General features: G+C 41.0%; 1 protein-coding gene across 1 annotated transcript in view; it reads left to right on the forward strand.

Moving 5' to 3' along the window:
* DBNDD2 (dysbindin domain containing 2) overlaps nt 1-17,486 on the forward strand; it is a 37,952-nt gene that overhangs the window by 13,574 nt on the left and 6,892 nt on the right. Inside the window, exons 2-3 of the mRNA XM_039351334.1 lie at nt 5,943-6,098; nt 6,691-6,837. Of these exons, the coding sequence (XP_039207268.1) occupies nt 5,943-6,098; nt 6,691-6,837 (303 nt within the window). The remainder of the gene's footprint in view (nt 1-5,942; nt 6,099-6,690; nt 6,838-17,486) is intronic.

Consider the following 17,486-nt stretch of genomic DNA (forward strand, 5'->3'; position numbering starts at 1 on the left):
GAACTGCATCTCCCAGCATTCTTCACTATACGCCATAGTGGCTGAGGCTGGTGGGAGCTGAGATTCTGCAACATCTGAAGTATCCGTATGATGGGCTTCAGAGTGTAAAGGGTATTGAGAGTAAGGCATTGTACTTAAATTGCTTTTCAACTCTTGAAAAACAGACACCAAGGTGATCATGCAAAACTAAGACAATTTACACATTGCAGAGTTTTTACTGTCTTACTGAGGGTGCCATTTTGAAAATAAAGCCTCAGATTATGCCACTGCTTATAATGCAAAAGCTTTGGGAAATTGAACAAGCACACCTCCAGTGTTCAGAAATAATTGCCTCAGCAATCAAATCTAATTCTTGTTCATCAAAAAATTGCTCTTGCTTTAATTGCTGGCTACTTTCTATAGGAAAATTCAGCTAAGCAGCTGGTTATTCTTGTCCGTTAGTAAAGGGTTCCAGAAGAACATCTAGATTTCATTGGAATAAAGAGGAACCACTGTGGCTGAAGAGATATTTAGTAGTCACAGTTAAGTATGTTGAGACTGCAGACCCTTGAACATGACACAAAAGCTATCATGTGCATGGGTCAGTATTATCTGCCCTGGACCTTCCTCTATTTTGCTGACATCTATATTGGTCCTTTTATGGATCATTCTTTTGTAGTTGTGAAGGGCTTGCACCTCTTACTGAACTATATCAGTGGGAATGTACATTCCCAGCAGTGTCACATTTGACAGCCAGATCATTCGTAAGAGTTTAGACTAAATTTGATCCATTGGAGAAGTATCATGCCAAGAAACAAAATGTATATTCAAAAGTGGAACAATGTCAACATAATAACAGAAAACAAGCCCCCACTTTGGAAGGTCAGAAAGTATCCAAAACACTGTGCGAAAGTAGGAGATGATCAGTTAGGAGTAGCACTAGTGGTTAGGGATGTGGCTGGATTAAATCTGAAAATATATTCACATGTTGACATGCCTATTGATAAAAGGGTGATTTAATGATGATAAGATGTCCTTCCTTCCTTCCTTCCTTCCATCCATCCATCCATCCATCCATCCATCCATCCATCAAATGTCAGAACCGTGAATCAAGGATAAACTTTATATTCTCAAAATATAAATATATATAAATATCAAAGACAGGGAAGCAGCAAAACTGAAATGGACTGGAATGTCCATCAGAGCATCAAATATTCTACAGCAGGAAAAATATATAGAGAGAATAAATGGAGTAGCCATATTTATCAGCAAAAAGTCAAAGTTAATACTATGCTCAAATACAAATCCAAATGACAGAATGATCCCAATATGAGTCCAAGGTAATCCAATCGATATTACACTGTGGAAGCAGAAGCTATGATGACTTGCAACACCTTATTGACCTAAGTGACACAATTCCAAAAAGGCATTGTACTAATTATAGAAGAGTGGAATGCTGAAACTGCAAATAAAATACTCTCTGAAAAATGGGAAAACTCGTCCTTTTTGTGTGAAATGATGAAATGACATAGCAATCAGACAAACAGAATTGTCAGGAAAAATTCACAGGTCCATCTTGTGTGCCAGTTGTGCAGTTTCTGGACTAGCAACCCTTGCCTACAGTCACTCACATCCTAGTCACCTACAGATTGGACTACTGCAATGACCTCTACATGGGGCTGTCCTTGAAAAGTACCTGGAAGCTTCAACTGGTATAGAATGCAGGCAGTTATGTATACTCCTAGAACAGCATATGTTCCACCTACTTTCGTGAGCTGCACTGGTTTCCAGTTTGTTTCTGGCTCCAATTCAAGATAGTAGTTTTAACCTTTAAATTTCTTCAGGACATGAGACCAGATTATCTGAGGGACCATTTTTCACTGCTCAATCAGCCCTTCCATCAGATCTGGCAAACATACTTGGGTACCTTCAGCTAGAGATTTACATTTGGTGATTCTAGGAGAGTTGTCTTCTCTGCTGTGGTGCCCAGCCTATGGAATATTCTTCCTCCCACAATTAGATTGGCCCCCTCCATTTTAATATTCCAAAAGGTCCTTAAGACTTGGTTATTTAACCAGGCCTGGAGTTCCTGTGGAACTAGAGATTTATCTAGATGGCTCCATTGTTGAGGCCATTCATCTATGTATTTTTGGTTTCACTATATTTATTATTATGGTCTTTTATATTTGTATTTACTGTTTTTATACCTTCACTTTTTATTGTGCACTATCCAAAGTCGCCTTGGGTGAGATGGGCAGCTATATGAATTTGATAATAAATAAATACTCAATGTTTATAGCAAATTCCTTTATCCAAGTGCCTAAAAGATTACTCTTTTTGGTAATCAGAAGGTAGGAATTATTTTTATTGTGTAATACTAATGTGTTCATCTGGGATACTGGCACAGAAAGGGCAAAAATAGAGAAATCTATATGTCCCTGTAGAAATTACAGTACAATATTATATGTATTTGTTATTCTTTCTTTTGAACCAGCCACTCAAACTTATTTAAAGTATATATGATTATGCAGTAAAAATAAAAATAAATTAAATAGATTAGATTTGATAAATAGAGTTGCCTAAAAAACTCTGAATGAAATTTATGTCTTCATTAAAGGCGATGCCAACAAAAATACCCAGTTTTTAACAATACATGGGAAGCACAGTAAGAAAAGCTTATTCAGAATTAGATCAAGTGAAAACAGATTACTCTCTGAAAGCAGTAATAAGGAATCTTAGATATTTTGTATCTATAATGAAAGGGAGGAGGGATCTTTGGAAAAGATCTTGATGCTTGGACAAATTGAAGGTAAATGAATCACTTAGCTTTTAACATGCTGATTGGCAGTTATGGTTCAACACATCTGGTTGGACTACTCTGTTCTGAGTGCAAGCCTTCAGGACAGGAGAGACATTATTTTCATCATCTGCTACTGGAACCCTTTTAATTGAAGCTTGTGCTAGCTGGAAATTCTGGAATTTGAAATCTCAGCATATCTGAAGGTTGGCATGTGGCATGTAAATTTGCTTTTGAGTAATTGCTCAGGTAGAAAAACACTGTTGGCTGATGGACATGTATTAAAATAATACATGAGCCAAATCTGTATCTAATGGTTAAACATTGTATTTGCTAGCTGCATAGGTTCTTGAATTACCGGTACTTCTTGAAACATAAAAGGCTGCCGTTGCCAGGAAAAATAGTTTCAAATCAAACATTGGGTGATGCCTTTCTTAGGACTAGCCAAATGATAGAAGTTTAGCTTCCTAGTTCTCTTAAATTCAGTGACTTGTTTGATGAAAAGTTCTGCAGAACTCTAAATTGCATATTTGTTATGTCATTTTGATTGGTACAATGGATTTAGTCCCCCCCCCCCCAAATCTGGAGCTGAATTCATAGGCCACACCATAGAGACACTGCCTCATCTCTCTTCTTTCTTTTTCCCCTCTCATAACAGGAAGTTTAACAGTTGTTGCTGTTGAGCTGAAATTTCCCCTGAAGCGATTGAAAAGGCTTGTTCTACTTGAGACAATTACAATTTTCACTATTTGTTTGGTTTCCTTGGTTATGGCACTGCCCAGCTTAGTAAGCACATTTTCCTTATGTCAGTCTAGCCAGTCCCTACATCATCAGTTGTTGAATAGAGGAGCTAAAATGTCTTTAATTTTTTTTAATTTGCTATGGAAAATCTCCTAGATAAGGTCAAGGGGCCATTCTTATTTCAGCTGTTACTTTGTTCCTTGATTATGTGGGTTTTTCCCAGAAAAAAAGATTTCTCAATGTTCAGCCTTTTCATAATGGGCTATGATTACTTGATTGAATCTGGTTCCTTTTTGTTTCTTTGTGAATTGCATCATTGAAATAATTTTGATTTGATTAAAAATTGATTTTTTAAAAAAAACCAAGCAAAGACTTGCTTATCTTTATCCATGTTCAAGGTCTAATTGTTGTATATGCTGGAGAAAAATTATGAAGGCATTATAGGATCCAAAAAAGAAAACATGGGTAGATTTCATTCATATTAATCATACTGAAGATTTTCAATTTTTCTTTTTGAAGAAGATACCCCAAAAGGTTGGTTTACTTTCCCTCTGAAATGGCCTTCATTATTTCAATTTATTTTGATGAGTTATCTCACTCAGAAAATCAAAAAATTGTCCAGTGACTGGTCAGAGTGATGCATTTTGAAATAAACCATGTATTAGGTGAATCCACTAAAATTATAAGACAATCTCTTTGCATAGCTCAAATAGTTTCTTGCAACTTCATAAGCTAGCAGAACCTACACTAAGAATGTAATGACTTTAAACACTAATTAAGACTAGCTTTGCTAAATCCAAACTGACAACAGAAGATATGCTAATGTTCTTGGCAAAGATTTAACAAATGTTTAGCATCAAAATATTGGTAGACTGTCTATTTATGTTCTCACTTTACTTCTGTGAACTCCATTCATCATTTAAAATAGAATAACATAGAATTCTTTATTGGCCAAGTGTGATTGGACACAGAAGGAATTTATCTCCTGTGCATAAGCTCTCAATGTACATACAAACAACAAAGTGATAGGTCATAGACCATAAAACATAGTTATCATAAATCATATTTGTGGCCCACAATGATTTTTATTAATTTATCAATATGTCCCTTTTCTTTTGATGAGTTATACAGGCTCCCCTATTCTGAAATAATACATTTAAATGAATTATATTTTTCTTGTGCTATCTATTTCTTATATTTGTCTGTCTGCTATCTACCTGCCTGCCTGCCTGCCTATCCTATCTATCATTTATATAACTGACCATCTCACAAAGCAAGTGCCTCTGGGCAGCTTACAGCACATTAAAACAATAAATATCTAAAAATCATAATTATTAACAGAAAATATAAAAATGTTTATTTATTTATTTATATAGATTAGATGTAAGTGAAACTAAATTATTTTTCTGTAGGAAGATAGACAAAGCTCAAAGGGGAAGTGATATTAAATGTGAAATAAGGAAGATTGTTCCCACCATATCAAAATGCTTTCATATTGGATAATGATTAAATTTGCCCTCAAAAACATCCTCTTTAAAGGTAGTATTTATCAGATCCTTTCAAAGTATTTTTTTAATCTTTTATTTGGTTAAGTTAATCAAAAGGAATCAATCAATTTGATGTTTTGAAGGTAACCTTTCTTGCTGATTCCTGTAGCCTAGGTAATTTAATAACACTTTACCATGTCATTTTGTGGTTTGTGTGTATTTCGCAGAACTAATCTGCTTTGTAATGAATAGGGAAAACTTTTAATGTTTTTTCTCATCATCACAAATAGGAAGTTCATTGCATTTCTACACCACCTTGCATCCAAGAGCAAAAGGCTGTGTACACAGTACTTTTTTTCCTCAAAGCAATTCTGTGCTGTAAACTATGCTGCAGTATGAACGCATTCTAGAAAGGATTATAAATTATTTGAGACTTTGGAAAGAGAAGAGGATTAGCTGGTCAGAATATAAGCTTTGGTTTGCATCATCTTGCATCATGTTATACTTCTGCAGAAAATAGTCCAGCTGATTTGGCAGGATAGAAATGGTTCGGTCTGCTTTCTTCATATAACTCAAGGTAACTTGAAAAGATAAAACAATACTAGTTACAAAGTGTTAAGTCTTCTGATTTTCACCACTGCTAAACATGCTTTACTGGGGTTTGTTCCTACTTGGCAGGAAGTGACAATAAAGCAAAACTATGAATCATGCATGAAAGTATGTAAAAATGGAAAAGAATCCTGGAGATAATTTTAGTCCAGCTTCCTCTCCTGTGCAAAACCCCACAAAAGTGAAACTTTTTTCAAACTGTTAACATTTCTCTTTAAAGAAATGTGTTTCTATCCTGCACCTTGTCAAGGACAATTTTTGGTTCTGGAAGGAACAGGAGAGAATACTGATTTCTACATTTCAACTTTTCATTCTGATTTTATTTTCAGCTGACATTGAAAACGGACAGCGGGGGCTGGACCCTGAGCAGAAGCAACAACAGCAACTTAAACTTTGGGAAAGGCAGAGATTCTTTGAAGAAGTTTTCCAGCATGATGTTGATTTCTTCTTCCCAGTATCACACCTGCAGATAGAACATAGGAGACGTAAGTTCATGTGTCAAGTTCATAGACCATACAAGAGCAACTGGTATCATCAAGTACCAGTGTTCTACTCCAGATCTCTTTTTGTCACACTTTACAGTAATTGTACCACTGCTTTTCTGCAGGAAGACAGCTTTTCCCCATCTTGAGCCCCCCAAAACCTATAAAAATAACAGCATGTGTCCTCATATAGGCTCAATGCTGTTAAATAACAAAACAACATCACATACAAATCCCCAAAAAGTAAGAAGAAGAAAAAATAGGAAAAAAAACCTGGTCCTGTCCATGCAATGATGCAACCTTCTCTACATCATTGTGCAGCTCAGTTTAGTCCCCAGATTCCTGGAAAGGCTGCTTATCCTGTTTATAAAAAATGAAAGGGAATATAGGAAATCTATGTATTATTTGTGTGAGAACAGTCAATAAGTTTGCAATTTACTTGTGATTAATTTGGGCAGCAAGCTATGAAATAGAGATCTATTTCTTCCATAATAGGTGTACATATAAGCAATTATCAAGCTATGTGTAGGTCTTGCCCTGTGTTATGAGAATTCTTCATGCAGTATGATCTCTGATAATTTATACATCTTTCCAGCTCCCCTAGGTAGCATTTCTTCCATGGAGGTCAATGTGGACATGCTGGAACAGATGGACATGTTGGATCTCTCTGACCAAGACACTGTTGATGTATTTCTTAGCTGTGGGACAGAGGACAACAACAATGTAGCTACCCTATTGCCAGGTATGTACAACTTTGATAACTTTCCATATCAATTGTTGGCCCATGTGTTCCATCTGGGATGTGTTATGGTAAACTCTTTATTCAAGGAAAAGGTTGGAAATTTAACCAAGTTAAATGTAGGCATATGCAGTTCATCAACACAGGTCCAATATGGGCATTAAAGGTAGAAATTAGTGTGAATGCAGATGCACTGGGCAATAAGAATAATCTTGAGAAACAGTAAAACAATGGTCATAGACAAAAGAAATTTCAGTCTGAGGCAGAAATGTAATTTGAGAAAGCATCTCAGTCTTGACCCTCCCTATTTCTAATGAAGATAAAGGGAGAGGGGAGGAGGTGCATTCATTTGAAAAAAAATATGTTACTGTAATATTACAATAAAAATAGTTTTGGCATTCTTGACTTTGATTTCCTAGTCTGGTCTATGTCAAAGAGCTGACAGCAGAAAAGAGATGGACTGCTAGGGAAACACTTAAAATCTTGATCATTAGAAATACCACCTTAAACAATCTTCTAAGCCTAGTGCATAACTTTCATTGGTACCTTTTCTGCAACTATGAAAAATACTGTAGAAACTTAAAAATAATACTGTTTCCTTTTCTGTCGTATTCTCTTGCTCTGTTTGCTAAAATTAAAGTCAGGTGGGATAGAAATCAGGGAAGAAAAATATTCATAAGTGGGATGGTATACAGTGGAACCACACTGAAAAATTGTGGTACCAAACAGAGTCAGTCAAAGCATGTTTCTTTCAGGGGAGATTGTTACTGCTTCTTAGATTTGGGAGATGGTCATAACCCAAAACAAATTTCCAAATGGCCACTGGACAATGTTTGAGCCTTTTGTTTTATAAGTTCCCAACTGTAGCTGAAAAACACAAATACACATTAAAAAATTTAAACCCAGAAGACATCATATACCTTTGTGTTAATCCAGAAACCTCACAGCCCTGTCTAATGTTCTCCTATTACTACACAGAAACTCAACTTTTCTTTTTTCTTTCCTACAAAAAATTATACATCTCCAGACCATTTTTTATTTGCTCCAAACTTTCAAGTATTTCCTATTACTCAAATGTATTCTTTACTCCTTTTCATAAATGTATAACTTCCATGTTGTCATGTCTGGCCCTTTCTGTTTTAATTTGAATTGAACAAAATTGAAATAAACAATGAAATAAGAATCACGGATATGCTGTGGGCCATGGATAATTCTGGCATTTTGTAAAACTTGAAGCATCACAAAATTTATATAGATTAAAGTCTAAGGAAACAATTGACTTTCTTACTCCCAATGTCAAGATTTGGATATGTATTTATCCACGCCTAACCTTAGCAATAGGAATCTTGGTTTAAGCCAGGAGTGGCCAAGTCATGATGGACCTCTGACAAGTGCCCTAGCCCTATTTTGATCCCTAGAGCATCTCCAGCACACACTGCTGAGAGTGGCAAAATCATTGCCACCATCGTTAGGGGTTTGAAACAAAATAAAGGGCAAAACAGGAGCAAGCTTCCTTTAGATTTAATACAATATACTTATTTCATTCCATAAACTGAACCCCTAAATTAGATTAAACATTTTTGCCCTAACTAGCCCCATGCTCAGTAAGCACTTGAAACCCTTTCAGAATTGGCTTCGGTTGGAATAATTTATAAGCCTTGTAAATAAATAAATTAAATAAACACACAATTATTTAATGTTAACAAAAGAGCAGTAAAGTTTCTAGCCATATATGGTATCAACTTGGAAAAATTCCTTCTTGGCATTCCAGGACAAGACACACACACACACACACACACACACACACACACACACACACACACACACCCCAAGAAGTGAACCTGAGGAGTTTCCTGTGCCAGGTATATTGCATTGCTGTTTTGCTAGTCTTTTGGGATAAAATAAAGTAGCCAGCCTTAAGAAGGGGTGTTATGTCCTGAGCCTGTAAAGGCAGGCTTGGGGCATTGCAACGGTCCCGGGCAGGTGCAAGCTGCCCAGGACCAGACTGGCTGTCGCCAGCACTCACGCGCATGCGCAAAGTGCAGGCACACCAAATGTTACAGTTTGGCCCGGGGATCGCTTATAAAAGGGGCAGGGAGACTTGGGCGTTGTTGGCATCTTGTAACCAGTATGTTGAACAGAAATAAAGAGGTTCCTGAGAACTACAACTGCTTCTCGCGTCATTGCCATTTCGCTGAGGACTTAACACTGGCGACGAAGGTGGGATGCCTTACAACGACTGCAGACAAGTTGTAAGCTCACCCTAGAGTCCTGAGCAGTAGGAAACAGCGTTAAACTCAGCAGCTGCCCGCCAGTTCAGTGAACATCGGGGGTAAGCTGGCTGATAGACCCTTCCTATACTACAAAAATGGCAAAAGTTGGAAGACTTTCAGAATTTGACGTCTCGCATCCGGAAAGATGGGAGTCCTACGTAGCCAGGGTAGAAAACTATCTTAAAGTCAATCAAGTAAGAGAAGATAGTTTAAAAGCCGCCACCCTGCTGTGCGTTTGCGGTCAAGACGCATTCGAGATCGCTGAAAACATAGCGGCACCTGCACCTCTAGAATCTGTTAACTACACAGATCTCAAAAAACTACTAAAGGAACACTTCCAGCCTAAGTTGTCCGTCATCGCTTGGCGCCACACCTTCGAACAGAGGGATCAGCGGCCCAGAGAATCAGCCAAAGAGTACATTGCTGCGCTGAGAAAAGCCGCTAAACACTGCGAGTTCAAAGATCTAGAAGAACGGCTGAGAGACAGATTTGTATGCGGACTGAGACATAGAGAATTGCAGCAGAGACTTTTTGCTAAAGAAGACTTATCATTCCAAGATGCCTTGAGAGAGGTTACTGCAGAAGAGGCAGTAGGTGGCGCCATCAAGAACATGAGGCCGATCAGAAGTACTCCAGAAGCTGTGTCCATGCACCAGGAAGGAGTCCAAAGGAACGCAGAGGAGGATCCTGACGATGAAGTAGACCGTCTCTACCCCACAAAAGAAGGGAAGCAGAAGGAAAGCTCTTCAGCTGTCCCCAAGTGCCTCGGTTGTGGAGGTCGTCACAAGAGGACCGACTGCAGATTTTGCTCCGCTATTTGTAGAGCATGCAGAAAACAGGGCCACATTGCAGCTGTGTGTCTGGGCCGTCAGAAGGTACAACCTCGAAAAGAATTGCACCTGAAAGGTACCAGGGTCCCCAGCTAAAACAGGGTGGGTTTATGTGCTTCGCGAAGAAGCGTTTATAGGACAGGCACACACAAGCCCATTAAGAAAAAGCTGTCACTTAAAGTGAAGTTACAAGGGGTTCCATTGGCTATGGAACTGGATACGGGGTCTGCACTTTCAATCATTTCCATGCATACGTTCAGGAAGATTTGTTCTGGCAGTGGATTTCAGGCCAAACTGAGGCCTTCCGACATTGTGTTAACAGACTTTCAAAACTCTAGAGTGTGTGTTAAGGGGGAGGCCACCCTTAACGTGCAATACAAGGATTTTGAAGGTCCATTAGATGTAATAGTAATAGGGGGTGAGCGAACGAGTCTCATAGGACTCGATTGGTTTGAGGCCTTGGGAATACACGTCACAGGGCTCAATAGTTTGCAAACAGTAGACCTACAGGAAGTCTGCAAAGAATTTGCAGATGTTTTCAGCCCACAGCTGGGCACGTACAAAGGACCCCCTGTGTCATTAAAACTAGACCCCACTGTCACCCCTATTAGAATTAAAGCAAGAAGGGTTCCTTTTGCTTTGAAAGGTAAAATTGACACCGAATTGAACAAATTGATTCAGCAAGAAGTCTTAGAACCTGTCGACTCCAGTCCTTGGGAGACCCCCATTGTCACGCCTCTTAAGGCAAATGGGGACATTCGCATCTGTGCAGATTACAAATGCACTCTGAATAAGGCATTGCAGCAACATGCCTATCCTATCCCCGTGGTCAGTCATATTCTGGCCTCCCTCAAGGGGGGGCATCTTTTTGCAAAGCTTGACCTAGCTCAGGCGTATCAACAGTTGCCTGTTGATGATGATGCTGCTGTAGCTCAAATCATTATGACCCACAGGGGGGCATTCAAGGTAAAGAGGTTACAATTTGGAGTAAATGTCGCTCCTGGAATTTTCCAAAGCATAATGGAAAACACACTACAGGGTATACCAGGGGTTGGCCCCTATTTTGATGATGTCTTAATTGCTGGAGACTCCACACACAACTTAGCTGAGAGATTAAGGGCTGTCCTGCTGAGGTTCAGGGAAACGGGCCTCAAACTCAAGAAGGACAAATGTAAAATTGGGGTGCCTTCTACAGATTTTCTGGGATTCAAAATTGATGCTACTGGGATTCACCCTGCTGAGTCCAAATTAAAAGCTATTATGCATGCTCCTAGACCAAAGTCCAAGGCCGAACTACAGGCCTTCCTGGGCCTTTTGAACTTTTACAACTCCTTCCTTCCAAACAAGGCTAGTGTAGCTGAACCTCTCCATAGGCTCCTGGACAAACAGGCAGTGTGGCAGTGGTCACAAAAACATGAAGCAAGTTTCAATGAGGTTAAGGCCTTACTCACTTCTAACAGTGTGCTTGCACATTTCAATGAATCCCTTCCTGTGTGCATCGCTTGTGATGCTTCTCCTTATGGGGTGGGAGCCGTACTAAGCCACCTCAGACCAGATGGAACTCAGGTTCCTGTTGCATATTACTCCAGGACCTTGTTTTCTGCAGAGCGAAATTATGCTCAAATTGACAGGGAGGCTTTAGCTGTTGTTGCTGGAATCAAAAAGTTTCATGATTTTCTATATGGCAGGCATTTCACGGTCTTCACTGACCATAAGCCTTTGTTGGGGCTGTTTACCACACATAAACAAACCCCCCAAATCATCTCCCCCAGAATGATGACATGGTCTATCTTTCTGTCTGCCTATGATTTTTCTTTACTTCACAAACCTGGGAAAGAAATGGGCCATGCTGATGGCCTCAGTAGATTACCCCTGCCAGTAGTAGAGGCTGACCCTGCACCAACAATCAATATCTTCTCAATTCAAGCCTTGCCTGAGTCCCCTTTAGATGCCAGGGATATGGCTGCTGAATCAGCCATAGATCTCACACTTTCTCGTGTCCTATCTTGGGTTTTATCTGGATGGCCAGAGAGCTGTCCAGGCACTGAGTTTCAGAGTTTCTGGTCCAAAAGGAACGAGTTATCCACTTTCCAGGGTTGTCTGCTTTGGGGGAGCAGAGTTGTCATTCCTACCTCAATGAGGACTAGGGTCTTAGGTTCCCTCCACGAGGGTCATCCTCGCATTGTACGTATTAAGGCGCTTGCGCGCAGCCATTTGTGGTGGCCTGGGTTAGACAGAGACATTGAAGCTAAGCTGCATGCATGCCACCTTTGTCAACGCTCACGCCCTGAAATGCCCCAAGCTCCTGTACATAGATGGGAGGAAACACAGTCTCCATGGTCTAGGGTGCACATTGACTACACTGGGCCCTTTCAGGGTCAATTCTTCTTGGTCTTGGTTGATAGCCATTCAAAATGGTTTGAGGTTGTACCTGTCTCTTCCACCACCACTGCAAAGACTATTCAAGTACTGAGGGGGATTTTTGCTGCACACGGGCTTCCTGATGTCCTCGTATCTGACAATGGCCGTCAATTCACTTCTTCCGAATTCCAAGCTTTCTTACAGGCCAACATGATTCGTCATGCCACCTCTGCGCCCTTCCACCCGTTCACCAACGGTATGGCTGAACGCATGGTTCGCATCACCAAGGATGCTTTGAAGATACTAATCTATGGAGACTGGCATCACAGGTTGGCTGACTTCCTCCTTTCTTATCGCACTACACCTTCCACTTCTACCGGGAAGAGCCCAGCTGAACTTCGTTGGGGGCGCAAACTGACTACCAAGCTTGACCGGTTGCACCCGGACAGACTACCTTCTACAATCACACACCCCAGGGCACCTAGACAACTGCTAGTGGGTACCCCGGTTTGGACTCGTAACTACGGGCCTGGTCATTTATGGGTCCCTGCCACTGTGTCCTTTGTCCTACGAGGTTTCCCTGGACGACGGTCGTGTCCTGCAACGACACATCGATCAGCTACGCACAAGACGGGACCTTCCCACTGAGACTCCTGGTTCTTTTCCAGGGGGGAGGGGGACCCCTGTGGGCAAAGGGAAGGGTGTGGGCTGCAGCCTATCATTAACGAGGGAACCACAGACAGCTCATTCCAAAATTCCACGAGTGCTCCAAACAGGAATTCATGGAGTCCAACTAGAACTCAGGCACCAGTGCCTACTCCAGCCCGGGAGTCACCCCGGGGGCATAATCACTACACACCAGCATCATTCAGTACTCCAGTCAGGGAGGATATCCGGGAGCATCCAAACAACCCACACCCTGCAAGAGAGCTGGCACACATTCCGTCTAGTTGGCCCAACACTGCCACTGCTCCTAGAAGGGGGCAAGCACATAGGGAGGTGGTCGAGGAACCGAATCCCGACTACAGCAACTCTGGCATCACTCAGGGGACAACTGAGTTTTGGGACAGTACTGAAACCCTAGTAAGCCCGGTTACAGAACGGGAACATGAGGGAAGACAGCCTCTTGATAGGTCTAGGAGAGACCTGGGAGGTTCTACAGAATTGCCCAACAGTGGCAGTCACTTAGGAGGGCCAGAGAGCCTGCAACCAGGCAGGACAACCAGGTCAAACAGAGAAAGAAGCCCTGGCCTGACGAGCCCAGTGGGCAAGCAAGCAGGCCAGGCATTGGAGCACAGTCCTTGGGAATCACCAGGGCCAAGCAAGGGGAACAAGCATACAGCACCCCCCAGTCAAGGGGTATTTGGAAGGTACCCAGAAATCAGGAGGTCACAGAGAGCTAAAAGATCTCCTAAGTATTTAGAAGATTTTGTAACCCTACTGGCAAAACAGAGTTAACAGAGAGTATTCCTGTACATGTAGAAAAAAATGGAACACTGGGAACAATAGAAGCAAAAGAGATAACTGGTACGGAAGCTAGTATGGGTATCACACTCGTATTGGGTTGCATGTTATTATTTGTATGATTATAGTCTTAGCCGGGGGGGGAAGGGGTGTTATGTCCTGAGCCTGTGAAGGCAGGCTCGGGGCATTGCAACGGTCCCGGGCAGGTGCAAGCTGCCCGGGACCAAACTGGCTGTCGCCGGTACTTGCGCGCATGCGCAAAGTGCAGGCGCGCCAAATGTTACAGTTTGGCCCAGGGATCGCCTATAAAAGGGGCAGGGAGACTTGGGCGTTGTCGGCGTCTTGTAACCAGTATGTTGAACAGAAATAAAGAGGTTCCTGAGAACTACAACTGGTTCTCGCATCATTGCCATTTCGCTGAGGACTTAACAAGGGGGATAGCAAAGGCAGCCAGGGTGTCCCCAAATGTATATTTACCCACTTTGTGCCAAGAGGGCAGATTGTCTCCAGTGCAGGTCTGAGCCTGTTTTGTGTCCTGTGATAGCAGGCTGCACAGAGAGGTGTGCAAAATATTTCAGAGCAGAATTTTTTCAAACTCAGCCTGGAGAAGAAACCTGCTGTTTTAAAGCTCAAAGCTCATTTTTCTGATTTTACTGGAATTGTTTCAAGTTAGAAACTGCTCTGTTTGGATGGGGGTTTGGAGCCATTTGGATCTGGTGTCCAAAATTTAAACAGAAAAACAACCCGTCTGATGATAGTAGTGTCTCGCGTGTCTGCATTGTCTGCTGTCTGCACATTGTGAACTGTTTTTATAGCACCTTGTCGTCTTCTTCCCTCTGGCTTTCTACTCATCACATTTTCTCCCGTGCATTTTTTTTTTTTTTTGTAAACTTAACAGTGATGTTTATTCTGAGGAGTGGGGAATGGAAAGTGCAGGGAAGCTGTTGCTTAACAACCACATTCTTGTTGCTAAGCAACAGTGCTTTTCTTATTCCCCTCTTTCTACGTTTGCCTAAATAATAATGTCTGAAATTTATGAAAAGAAATAACTGTTCCAAGGACACAGCCAAGTTCCCCTTGATGAATCTCAAAATGCTAGATTCTAACAGAAGTGCCTACATTGATGGAAATAGCAGTTTTTGACTCAAGAATTCTGGATATCTTGAACCAAGCTTATTTTACAGTGAGTGACCATTTTCTATTACAGCTTTCATTCCATCACTCTGTGGCCTTGATTAATCTCATTCCATGAAATAGAATAATAGCAATATGACGAGGGAGTTGGAATAAAGCAGGCTGACTATATTTCCTGGCCTATATTAAATACTTCTAAAGTTAAATACCCTTTGCCACCATCACTTTCAGGACAATTTCTGTGATGTTCCAGATGTTGGAACTACAACTTACAGCAGCTCCAGCCAGTGGTGAGGTATATTTGAAGCTGTAGTTAAGCAACATCTCAAATTGTCTCACATCATAGATGGGGATAGAGACATCATGCTCCACAGAATATTATCATGCCAGTTATGCACCAAATGGTATTTGCATCATAGCATAATGTGTTGTGATGCATGTGATGTCATTGTGCTTCTATCAAATGCTTTTATTGAATGCATGTATAGTGAATGAAAACTTTACAATTATGTAAAAAATAAAATTATAAAAATCCAACAAAGCATCTAGTCAGTTTGTTAAGTCCCCGGATAGTCAGCACTGCTAACATCTCCAAAATACTTTTGCATTTGTATAGATCAAAAGCTTTTTTAAATGCTGGGACTGAATGCTGACACATCTTCCTTCTAATGCCAGGAGACTTTAGATTGTGTGCTAGAGGGAACAGAGCTCAGTTATACCACAATGATTCACTCTGAGAGTGATTCAGACATTTCACAGCATAGCCTTTCACATTCCAGTTAAGTAGACTCACTGATTAAATCTCCAGGCTGTGAGATTTACAAACCAGGCACCAAAGCTCCTGTGGCCAAAGATGGAGAAGGAATGTATAGCATATGCATTTCATAAAGAGCAGCTCAAAGATTCATTCATAGATAGGATCTAGCCGAAACAGTAGCCCAGATTGGGTAGAAGGTTACAGGGTCACTGGCTTCATCCGTCCCTGAATCCAATAGGTCAGTGGATCACATATTCATTAGCATGTTTCATAATGTTTCATTAGCCAGTTAGATCCTAACAACAACAACAACAACAACAACAATAATAATAATAATAGTAACTGCTTCCATCCTGCGACGATATCTGTAATACCATCAAACATCCACATCTGCCTATCCCAGGTCCTGGGTAAGGACTCGATAGGTAGACAAAATGCCAAATCCAGTCTGAACATCTGGCTGACTGTGCGATGATCGATAGTAATAATAATAAAAAGTTGGAAGGGACCTTGGAGGTCATCTAGTCCAACTCCCTGCTCAGGCAGTAAACGCTATATCATTTCAGACAAATGGTTGTCCAATCTCGTCTTAAAAACTTCCAGTGTTGGAGCATTCACCACTTCTGGAGGCAGGTTGTTCCACTGGTTAATTGTTCTAACTGTCAGGAAGTTTCTCCTTAGTTTTAGGTTGCTTCTCTCCTTGATTAGTTTCCATCCATTGCTTCTTGTCCTGCCTTCATGCACTTTGGAAAATAGCTTGACTCCCTCTTCTTTGTGGCAGTCCCTGAGATATTGGAACACTGCTATCATGTCCCCCCTCGTCCTTCTCTTCATTTAACTAGACATACCCAATTCCAGCAGCCGTTCCTTATATACTTTAGCCCCCAGTCCCCTAATCATCTTTGTTGCTCTTCTCTGTACTCTTTCTAGAGTCTCAACATCTTTTATACATCGTGGTGACCAAAACCGGATGCAGTATCCCAAGTGTGGCCTTACTAAGGCATTGTAAAGTAGTATTAATACCTCACGTGATCTTGATTCTATCCCTCTGTTAATGCAGCCTAGCACTGTGTTGGCCTTTTTGGCAGCTGCAGCACACTGCTGGCTGATATTTAAGTGATTGTCCATTAGGATTCCCTAGTGAGGTCCCTCTCACAGCTACTACTATTGAACAGGGTACCCCTATACTATACCTGTACATTTGGTTTTTCTTGCCTAAATGTAGAACCTTACTATTATTGCGGGGGACTCGTACTGGGTGGTTCGTATGGCAACTTATGGCAACTTGGGGACCATGTTTCCTATTATGATTACATCACCAGGAAATATGGGGAGAGATTAATAAAATTCCATATCTTCTATTGAATAAATAATTTTGAAATGTAAATTTGTATGTAGAGAGAGGCAGAATGTGGACAGTGTAAAAAAGGAGATGAATGACGCATAATAATCACAGGTGTAGTAGAGCAAGCAGCTGCAGAAACTATTGGCACTCTGGAATGTTTACTCAGGTACTTCCCACATATTTGCAAATTTTCTTCCAGGAGCAAAGGAATCAGAAATATGTTGTAAGGAATTTAGGTCTGCCCTTGAGAAGGAGGTGGAGAGAGAAAACGATTGCTTAGTCCTGGGAAAGTGAGAAGTATGAGAAAGAGAGTCAGCCCAGCCACACCTTGACTTTATTGACCTTCAAACAGGACAGCGAGGATTTTGGACAGGCTTTCAAGAGTATGTAAATACCCCTGCAACAGTAAAGGGGCTTTCCTGGAATTCCTACAGTGTGTGATTCTTTCATTTTAAGGCATGGGTGTCAAACTTGGCCATCACACGACA

Source organism: Crotalus tigris, unplaced genomic scaffold, assembly GCF_016545835.1.
Source record: "Crotalus tigris isolate CLP2741 ecotype Arizona unplaced genomic scaffold, ASM1654583v1 scf7180000018371.15429387391:27106975, whole genome shotgun sequence".
Lineage (NCBI taxonomy): Eukaryota > Metazoa > Chordata > Lepidosauria > Squamata > Viperidae > Crotalus > Crotalus tigris.